We start from the raw sequence: 10276 nt of genomic DNA, 5'->3' as shown, positions 1-10276 counted from the left end.
GCCGCCCGTGCCCGAGTGCTGGTCCGCGAGCCCCCGAGCGCACGCTGGCGGCGCGGACGCCGAGGCGCGGGGCGCAGGCCGGGGCCTCGCTCCAGGTCGGGCAGTGCGGGAGACGCCCCAGCCCGGCTCCGTCGGAGGCCGCCCTTCTCCGCGCGTCGCGGAAGCGCCGGCCGGCCCCGAAGGCCCCCGGGGGGCGGGACCTCCGACAGGCTCGGCGCTGGGCCCGAGCGGGGCCGGGAGCGGGTCCTTGGACGGGAGCAGAGCCCGGGCTCGTCCGCTCCTCTCCGCCCACGAGGGGATGCAGCTCCCGGAAAGTAAGGCCGCCGGGTCGCGGCCCCGTCGTGAATCCCGTGTCCGCCCCCGCGCCGGCCCGCGTCCCCGACGCTCGTCCTCCGAGCTGCCCTTCCCTCCCCTTGCGGCCGAGCGCTGGGGGTGCACCCTGCTGGCCGCGGTCGGGGCTCGGCTCTCGCCGCCTCAGGGCCCCCGACGGGCAGCGCCCGGGCCTCGGCTCCGCGGCGCGGGGGGGGGGGGGGGTCGCCCGGCGCCGCGCTCCAGGGTCGCTTCCACCGCCGGAACCTGACGTCACCCGGGACCCTCGGCTTCTTTCTGAAAGGAGGTAACTGTCGGTCTCGCTTTCACAGAGCGACTGGCGCCCCGGCCGTGAGAGCAGCCCTGCCGGCGGCGGCTCCTCCGAACGTGTTTTCTGCACCTTCAGAGCCGAGGCCCCTCGCACCGCGAGCGCTTGGTTTGTCGCGCGTGGAAGCCTGCACGCCCTACACGCGCCGCCCGTGCGTCCCCGCCGCGGGTGCGCACCTGCCGACCCCGCGCCCCGAACCCCCTGCTGAGCCCCCGGCTGCCGCGGACGCCGGGCTCGGTCGGGGTCGGAGACCCAGCGCGGCCCCCGGCTCTCCCCGTCGGTCACAAGGGTCGTGAACGGTCAGGTTTAAAGTCTTTTCCCAAAGTAAGTACAAGTGGATTTGTTACCTGGTGAGGTTGCTGTTTGGGGTTGCTTTTTTTGTTTTTTTGAAATTTTGCGGGGATTTGGGTAACCTGGAACTGTAATTTAAAATGAGGGAAATTAAAAATAAATAAAATAAAATGAGGGAAATTCAAACTTTCAGCACAGGAACCACGCAGAGAGAATTGTCTGGTTTTCTCACTGGTGACATGTCGAGTATGTGGTTTTTCTGTTTTCTTTTTTTTTTTTTTTTGCGCTTTCTGTAATACATTATTGAGTTCACGTGCTGTTGATACCCCTTCAGGGTTATTTGACTCATTTATAGTAATTAAAAGTAGACTTTATTTATTTTTTAATTTTATTTATTTTTTTAAAGTAAACTTTATTTTAGCATTTTGGACTCCTTCACCTATGTTGACGTCATCTCACTAGTTTTTTTGTTTTTTGTTTTTTTTGTCTCACTAGTTCTTGAGCCTTTATCATACTGCAGATTAGGTTTATATCACTATATTTCTGTTTCCTATTTTTTCCTCATTTGAGTTTTTTTTTTCTCTCTCTCCCCTTTTGTTTCCCTTAGGTGAATTATACTTTAATGTACTACAGGTTGCATACTACGGATGGGAGCTATTACAGTTTATAATGTCAAAAACTTTTCTTAGACCAAAGGTATCTTCCACAAAGGTATGATACGCTAAAATGGCTATGTCATAATTGCCTCCAAATAATGATTTTTCTGCATGTTCTTAATGCCATTAAAGCAGCGAGGCCCAGTAACGTTCTAATTGGTGGTCTAAAAATTGTAATAATAAATCGTGAAATGACTAAAAGCACAACGTTAATTTTTTTTAAATTTTTATTTATTTATGATAGTCACACAGAGAGAGAGAGAGAGAGGCAGAAACACAGGCAGAGGAAGAAGCAGGCCCCATGCACCGGGAGCCCGACGTGGGACTCCATCCCGGGTCTCCAGGATCGCACCCTGGGCCAAAGGCAGGCGCCAAACTGCTGCGCCACCCAGGGATCCCCAGCACAACGTTAATTTTTGAAAAAGTGTTTGCCATCTCTGTCACAAAGAAAGGCTGAAATCTCTTGAATGAAAAATCAGTAAAAAGAAATATATGAGTCGTAGGTAGTGTTGATGTATGACAACAAGAGGTGTCGGACAGGGAGAGGAACGAGGGGGAGGCTCAGTGAGTTGAGCATCAGACTCTTGGTTTTGGTTCAGGTCATGATCTCGGGGGTTGTGGGATTGAACTCTGCAGTGGATTGTGTGCTCAGTGCTGAGTCTGTTTAGCATTCTCTTCCTCTCTCTCCCTCCCCCTCTGCCCCTTTCCTCCCGGTCTGTCTCGTTCTTTCTCAAATAAATGAATAAGGAAAATCTTAAAAAAACAGATAAATAAAAATAAAGCTTAACCACAAGCCCTGCCTCGTAAAAATCATATGTTTTTTTCAGCAAGGCTAGTGGTAGAGTAGGATGGGGGTCATTCAGTGTCATGGTCATTTACAGGGTATTTTCCTAGTGGTGGGTCCCGTTTTTCTCTGATCCTAAGTAAATTATTAAACTTCACTGTTTCTCCCTCCCCCCCCCCCAAGTAAATAGGAGTCCACATTTATGTAAGAAACAAACTTATAAAATGTATAAGTAACTTGAGATCAGAATTGCAAGATCAGATTTGCTATCAAAAGGTTTAATATAACATATTTTTGCATATTCTTTTTTTTTTCAAGATTTATTTATTTATTTATTTTGAGAGAGTTTCAGTGAGCCAGGGGAGAGGCAGAGGAAGAGAGAGTCTTAAACAGGCTCTGCTCAATCTCACGACCCTAAGATCACCACCTGAGCTGAAACCAAGAGTCAAGGTTCAACCGACTAGCCACCCAGGTACCCCTGCATACTCTAATTTTTTTATTTTTTTTTTAAGATTTTGTTTATTTGAGAGAGCACCAGCAGGAGCTGGGGGAAGGCAGAGGGAGAGGGAGAAGCACACTTCACAGGTGGGGCTCCATCCCAGGACTCTGAGATCCACCTGAGCAGAAGCTTAACCAACTGAGCCACCCATTCTTAAAAATGCCCCCATATTCTTAAAAATAGAAGAGCCAAAATTGTAGTATTATGAACAGTCTTGAAGAATAAGAAATTAATTATTTGGCTATGACTGAAATTTTTCCCCATAGGTCTTCATTTCTTTTCTCACTGACAATAATATTCCTAACCTTCTCTCCTTAAAGGGGGTGTGAAGTGTGACTTTCATTCCTAAGATAGTTCTAACCCCCAGCTTGCTTTTCCTCAGCATTGTGTAACAAATAGTTCACAACTATGGCTGAGTATTCTTCAGGAGAAATATAATCTTGATTCCTCCCTACTAGCCAGCCAAGGAATTTCAAAAGCCATGTACTAAGCTAAGTTTTTATATTTATAGCATGGGAATGTTAAGAAAATTCATCTTAAAAATTTTAGTTGCTGGGGATCCCGGAGTGGCTCAGTGGTTTAGCACCTGCCTTTGGCCCATGGCATGATCCTAGGGTCCCGAGATCGAGTCCCACATCGGGCTACCTGCATGGAGCCTGCTTCTCTCTCTGCCTGTGTCTCTGCCTCTCGCTCTGTCTGTCTTTCATGAATAAATAAATAAAATCTTAAAAAAAATAAATTTAGTTGCTAAAAGAAAAGTTTTTAAGACTCCTAAGTAGTTTTGGGTTTAAATTGTTTGATTCATCATCTTTCTCCGTGTGTATTTTGAAAGGATTCTTTAAAAAAGGTAATGATGGGGATCCCTGGGTGGCTCAGTGGTTTAGCTCCTGCCTTTGGCGCAGGGCGTGATCCTGGGGTCCCGGGATCCATTCCCGCGTCGGCCTCCCTGCATGGAGCCTGCTTCTCTCTCTGCCTGTGTCTCTGCCTCTCTCTCTCTTTCTCTCTCTGTGTGTCTTTCATGAATAAATAAATAAAGAAAATCTTAAAAATAAATAGAAATAAAAAAATAAAAAAGGTAACGTTAGAGGGAAATGTAGAGAAAGATCAGCAATTTCTATAGACCAGAAGAACATGAGGTAGGACTCACTGACTTTCCTGCTCTTTTATCCCAGTTTTGTTTTCTTAGATGAATCTGGTAAACAAATCATCCTCCCTGGAAAGCCTGCTTCCCTTTTACGAAAATAGTATTTCCTTTATGGGCTGAAGAGTAATATAATCATGATTTACAAAATATTCATAGCATTAAGATTCTTAGGCTTTATCTTCTCCAAGTCCTAAAGATGCTAGGGATTATTTAGCTATATGCAATGGTTCTTGGTTTGTGAATGTATTAACCAGGACAAGGCAGGTTTACTCTTTGTACAGTTATATATGGTTAAAATAATATTTTATTTCTTTGTTTTGCTTCTTTTTTGGTACATAATTTTAATATTCATGTTTCAGTCCTACAAATGAGCTTAAGAAGAATCAGTGTGTTTTATACTGGGAAGATTATTAGTAAAAAAATTAAGTTTGTATTCTATATTCCTTTATATGGCATTCGTCTTTTCCCTGGTCAAGTGGACAAATATGTATATGTACCAACCATGAAGTAAAAAAAATAATATGTACTGTGCCAGTCTTAATTTAAAGAACTAGTTTCTGAGGTTTTTATTTAAAATGTTGCAAATATGTCAATTTTTTTTTTTTTTTGTAGAGTACTTATGTAGGGAATAAATGCAGATAATGTAATGCTTATATGATTTTTTTTCAGGTAACAGACTGGGTAGACCCATCATTTGATGATTTTTCAGAGAGTACGTGCATCTCTATTACCGCCACATCATTAGGTGTGAATAACTCAAGTCACAGAAGGAAAAATGTGCCTTCAAGATTAGAAAGTAGCAGATTTCCAGCTAGAAAAAGAGAACAGCCATCAGAACACATTTATGGTCTCGAAAATTCAAAAGAATATCTGTCTGAAAATGAACCATGGGTGGATAAATACAAACCAGAAACTCAGGTACTGTATACAATGCAAACAGGCATACATAATTTAATTTCAGGAGGGAGAAGATTGTACATTTTTAGATTACTACTCATAAAAAGCTTTGAATTAATTAGAAAAAAGATAATTCCTAGTTTTTATTATGTTCTGTTTCTCAGCATTTCTCAAGTTACTTTGAAATTACCATCGGATATTTGTCTTAGATTTAATTTAATCCCAACAGAATTTGTTGTTAATTTAATCAACACAGAATTGATCTGTTAATTTTTTTCTTAAATGTAATATCTTTCCCTATTCACATCCCAAAATGTATTTCAGGATTTCAAAAAATTACATAATTCCAAACCTGCCCCAAAGTCTCATACAATGGTGTCAGCATTAAGAACAGAATTTTTCAATATACAAAAGTGTAATAACAAAGACTGTTTCTCATAACATGTTGTTTGCTAGTTTCATTAAAAATGATTTAGATTAATATGTGCTGCTATACCAAAAATCCTTGAGTTAAAATGTTTTATTTTAAACTTGAAATTTTTAGCATGAACTTGCTGTGCATAAAAAGAAAATTGAAGAGGTTGAAACCTGGTTAAAAGCTAAAGTCATAGAAAGGCAACCAAAACAGGTAATTCAATAAGAAATGTGTTTTTAAAATATATAACATGACGTGTGTTTCTCTGATTTACAAGAAGTTGTAAGAAGCTAAATTTTTTTTTTTTAAGATTTTATTTATTCATGACAGACACACAGAGAGGGAGAGAGAGAGGCAGAGACACAGGCAGAGGGAGAAGCAGGCTCCATGCAGCGAGCCCGATGTGGGACTCGATCCTGGGTCTCCAGGATCCGGCCCTGGGCGGAAGGCGGCGCTAAACTGCTGAGCCACCCCAGCTGCCCGAAGAAGCTAAATCTTTATGGTGATTTTGTTAAGTCCAGATCACCTAAAATAAAAAAAAGTTTCTGATTTGCTACTATAAACTTTGCTAAAAGATTCAAAATTTTTGAGATATCTCCTTTACTTGTATCTCTTTTTCCTGCCTAAGTCTCATCATCATTATAAAGCGTAATATGCCAGTTAGGGTGCTAGTATATTTAACACATCAGATTATCTTACACTGAAGCAAGCAGGCAAATTACATATTAGTTTTTGTACTAAATACAGCCTAAAACAGTCATCATTCATTTTAAGGCTGATGTTTTTTGTTTCACTTCCTAATTCTGTGATCACTCTTAGCCTCCAAGCTAGAATATTCTTTCTCTCTCTTAAACTTAACTTTATTTTGAGATTCTTCAAACATAAAAGAAAATAGAATAATAAATGAATACTATAATGCCCATTATATACCCATCATTTCCACTCTTAAATATTTCAAGGTATTTATATAAAGTATTTTAAAATACGAATATGTGACATTTCATTCAGATTTCTGGAAACATTAGTATGCCAGTTTTTTCTTTTTTTTTTTTTTAAGTAAAGCACTTTCATAATCAACTGTACGTACCCTTATTCTGTCTAACAAAATTAATTATAATTCCTTAGGGTTACCTAATGCTCATTTCATATTCACGTTTCTCCATTTGTCTGCAGAATGTTATATGTCGTGGATTTGTTACAACCAGGATCTAATCAAGGACCACACATTGCATTTGATTGTTAGATCTCTTAGGTGTTCAAAAATCTTGAATGGGGGGATCCCTGGGTGGCGCAGCAGTTTGGCGCCTGCCTTTGGCCCAGGGCGCAATCCTGGAGACCCGGGATCGAATCCCACGTCGGGCTCCCGGTGCATGGAGCCTGCTTCTCCCTCTGCCTGTGTCTCTGCCTCTCTCTCTCTCTCTCCCTCCCCCCCCCCTCTCTGTATGACTATCATAAATAAATAAAAAATTTAAAAAAAATCATCTTAAAAAAAATCTAGAATGGTCCCCTTTTACCCTCTTTCTCTAAGACATTGCCTTACTGAAGAGGCCAGCCCAGGTGACCTGTAGAACTCTCACATTCCAGATTTGTCAGGTTGTTTCCTCTTGATGACTAGCTTGTTCTTCTATCCTGTATTTCCTATAGCCTGGAAATTTGACTCAAGGGTTTGATTAGACTCAAGTTGAACATTTTTGTAAGAATGCTTTTAAAATACTACGTATATTTTATATTGCACCATACCATAAGACAGGTTTGGTTTTCCTGCTGTCTGTCTTTCTTTTTTTTTTTTTTTTTTTTTTTAATTTTTATTTATTTATGATAGTCACACAGAGAGCGAGAGAGAGAGAGGCAGAGACACAGGCAGAGGGAGAAGCAGGCTCCATGCACCGGGAGCCCGACGTGGGACTCGATCCCAGGTCTCCAGGATCGCGCCCTGGGCCAAAGGCAGGCGCCAAACCGCTGCGCCACCCAGGGATCCCACCTGCTGTCTTTCATATAAAGTTTGATCACTAAATTAAGAAAATAGAAAACTTCGTTGTGAAATTATTTTCCCTGCTGCCACATAACATATGGGGAGTTAATTTGACAATGTTAAATGTCTGTTTCCCCAGCAGTCTTTCACGTAAGTGTAAGTGCTTTAGCATCCATTTTCAGTCCTTGCTTGAATTCAGTTATTTTGTTAAGATTGTGATGTGGGGGCAGCCCAGGTGGCTCAGCGGTTTAGCGCCGCCTTCGGCCCAGGGGGTGATCCTGGAGTCCCGGGATCGAGTCCCACATTGGGCGCCCTGCATGGAGCCTGCTTCTCCCTCTGCCTGTGTCTCTACCTCTCTCTCTCTGTGTCTCTCATGAATAAATAAATAAAATCTTTAAAAAAAAAAAAAAGATGTGGCTTTTTTTTTTTTTTTTTTTTAAAGATTCTATTTATTTGGGCAGCCCTGGGTGGCTCTGTGGTTTCGCACTGCCTTCAGTCCAGGGTGTTATCCAGGAGACCTGGAATCGAGGCCCATGTTGGGCTCCCTGCATGGATCCTGCTTCTCCCTCTGCCTGTGTCTGACTCTCTCTCTCTGTGTCTCTCGTGAATAAATAAGTAAAATCTTAAAAAAAAAAAAATTCTATTTATTTGAGAGCCAGTGAGCATAAATGGTGGGGAGGGGGACAGAGGGAGAAGCCAACTCTGCTGAATAGGGAGCTCAACTCGGAACTTGATTCCATGACCCCAGGATCATTACTTGAGCCAAAGGCAGATTCTTAACTGACTGGGCCACCCAGGCGCCCGTGAAATGGTGATTTTTAAATTTTACTATTCTGTAATTGTTAGCTGGCATCTATCCTTTTCTTTTTTTTCCTTTTCTTTTCTTTTCTTTTCTTTTCTTTTCTTTTCTTTTCTTTTCTTTTCTTTTCTTTTCTTTTCTTTTCTTTCTTTCAAGATTTTATATATTTATTCATGAGACACACAGAGAGAGGCAGAGACACAGGCAGAGGGAGAAGCAGGCTCCATGCAGGGAGCCCAACGTGGGACTCGATCCCGGGTCTCCAGGACCACACCCCGGGCTGAAGGCGGCGCTAAACCACTGAGCCACCTGGGCTGCCCATCTGGCATTTTTTTTTCTTTTTTTTTTTTTTTTTTTTGCATTTTTCTATGAAGAATAGTTTGCCATCACTAACGGGCTAGTTACCTTTAAATACAGTTCCAAATGGAAACACAGGATAAATTTTAATTCATTGCCTTTAATTTTCAACTTTGACATGAAGGAATTAGTGTTTTAGTTGCCTCTCATGTTAACAGACCTTTCTCTTTTTTAAATTGAGGTATTTTTCTGTCTGGTCTGTGGATCTAACCCATTTGGTTTAGGGTTTAGATAATGTATTTAAGGTTGATTTGCAGTGTCAGCATTGGTATCCCTCCACTGGCTCATAAAAATCTCCCTTCTGTGAGTAGTTTCTTGGGCAATTTCCCTGATGCACTTACATCCAGGCATTTTCTTAGCTCAGCTAATATTTATATAATTTCAGTGTTCACTAGGTTTTCTTACTTGCCAGTACCTTTTTAGTACAAACATTATCATGTTCTAAATCTATACATGTTACTGTTAATATTCTTTTTTTTTTTTTTTTTAAGATTTATTTATTCATTCAGAGAGAGCGAAGAGAGAGGCAGAGACTCAGGCAGAGGGAGAAGCAGGCTCCATGCAGGAAGCCCGATGTGGGACTTGATCCTGGGTCTCCAGGATCACACCCCAGGCTGCAGGCAGCGCTAAACCGCTGCGCCACCAGGGCTGCCCTACTGTTAATATTCTAATAAACTTAGGTGTGTGTGTATATGTTGGTATTTGGGAAAATATTTCCTCTACGGTTTTAAAAGCTTTCTTCCTCTAAGAATTTGGAATCTCATCAATCATATACTCTTTTTTTATATAAAAGTTCAATGATGTCAGTAATTTTAAGACATTTTATTCAAAAACATGTTTGATAACTTCAAGAATTTTCTTTGGGAAGCTAAAATTATTTTTTCTTAAATGTATTGTAAGTACTTAAAATATTCGCTGAATTTAATTATTCAGGGAAACATCTTTCAAAATACAGTAAAACTATTATAATTTGATGGAAATGTACAGCATAAGGGATACAGTCAATATTGCAAGTGACTGTGGTGATACATGGTCTAGACTTACCACGATAATCATACTGTAACACATAAAACTATCGAATCACTATGATGTACATTTGAAACTATCAGGTTGCTATATGTCATTTATATTTCACTTTAAAAAGAGGAAACTTAAAAGGAAACTATTATAATGTAGATGTTAGAAGCATTAACAAAAGTCTTCATGTTTTAGTGTTCTGATAGACTATCTCCCACTTCTCTTACTGGAAGCAAAACTTACTATGTGGCTGTACTCACTATGTCAGAAAACAAAGATGCTTCACTCTGTTATCTAAGAAACATATATGGGTGTGCAGGCTTGATCTTCATCTTTTTTTTAAGTAAAAGACTATTGCTTGAAAGTAGTCAGTTATCATTATTTACATTAGGTGTGTCCTGTAAAGTTACAAGAAACAATAAGCAAAGAGTGAATCATAGTTCCTAGGAGAAATAAGGAGTAAGGTTCCTACCAATCTTTCTCTGTCCATATTTACCTCAAGTCATCAAAATATAAACTTGTTTTATATTTGTTTTTAAAGAAACCATATTGGATATATATTATTGAATCATTATTCATGGCCAGTATCACTGTGACTCATGCACTTATACATTTTAAAAAGTGAGACTGGTTCTCTTCTGGGGCCAAGTACTAGGGCACTTATTTATAAGTTAGTAAAGGTAAACAGTTGAGCAAGGATTTCCTCACCAGAGAATGTAGGTAATCTTCTGATATTTTTTTAGCTTTAACTTTTTGTTTTTTAAACTTTAACTTTTTTTTTAAAAGATTTTATTTATTTATTCATGAC

At 40.7% G+C, this 10276-nt stretch overlaps 1 protein-coding gene across 1 annotated transcript in view; it reads left to right on the top strand.

The window, feature by feature from the left end:
• Window positions 1-5: 5 nt before the first annotated feature.
• Window positions 6-10276, top strand: part of RAD17 (RAD17 checkpoint clamp loader component) — a 30336-nt gene continuing 20065 nt past the window's right edge. Inside the window, exons 1-5 of the mRNA XM_055331737.1 lie at window positions 6-314; window positions 642-961; window positions 1536-1639; window positions 4681-4929; window positions 5453-5536. Of these exons, the coding sequence (XP_055187712.1) occupies window positions 1598-1639; window positions 4681-4929; window positions 5453-5536 (375 nt within the window). The 5' untranslated portion in view covers window positions 6-314; window positions 642-961; window positions 1536-1597. The remainder of the gene's footprint in view (window positions 315-641; window positions 962-1535; window positions 1640-4680; window positions 4930-5452; window positions 5537-10276) is intronic.

Source organism: Nyctereutes procyonoides, unplaced genomic scaffold (genome assembly GCF_905146905.1).
Source record: "Nyctereutes procyonoides isolate TBG_1078 unplaced genomic scaffold, NYPRO_anot_genome, whole genome shotgun sequence".
Taxonomy (NCBI): Eukaryota; Metazoa; Chordata; class Mammalia; order Carnivora; family Canidae; genus Nyctereutes; species Nyctereutes procyonoides.
The sequence above is the reverse complement of the archived record's forward strand: the minus strand, read 5'-3'. Positions and strand labels throughout refer to the sequence as shown.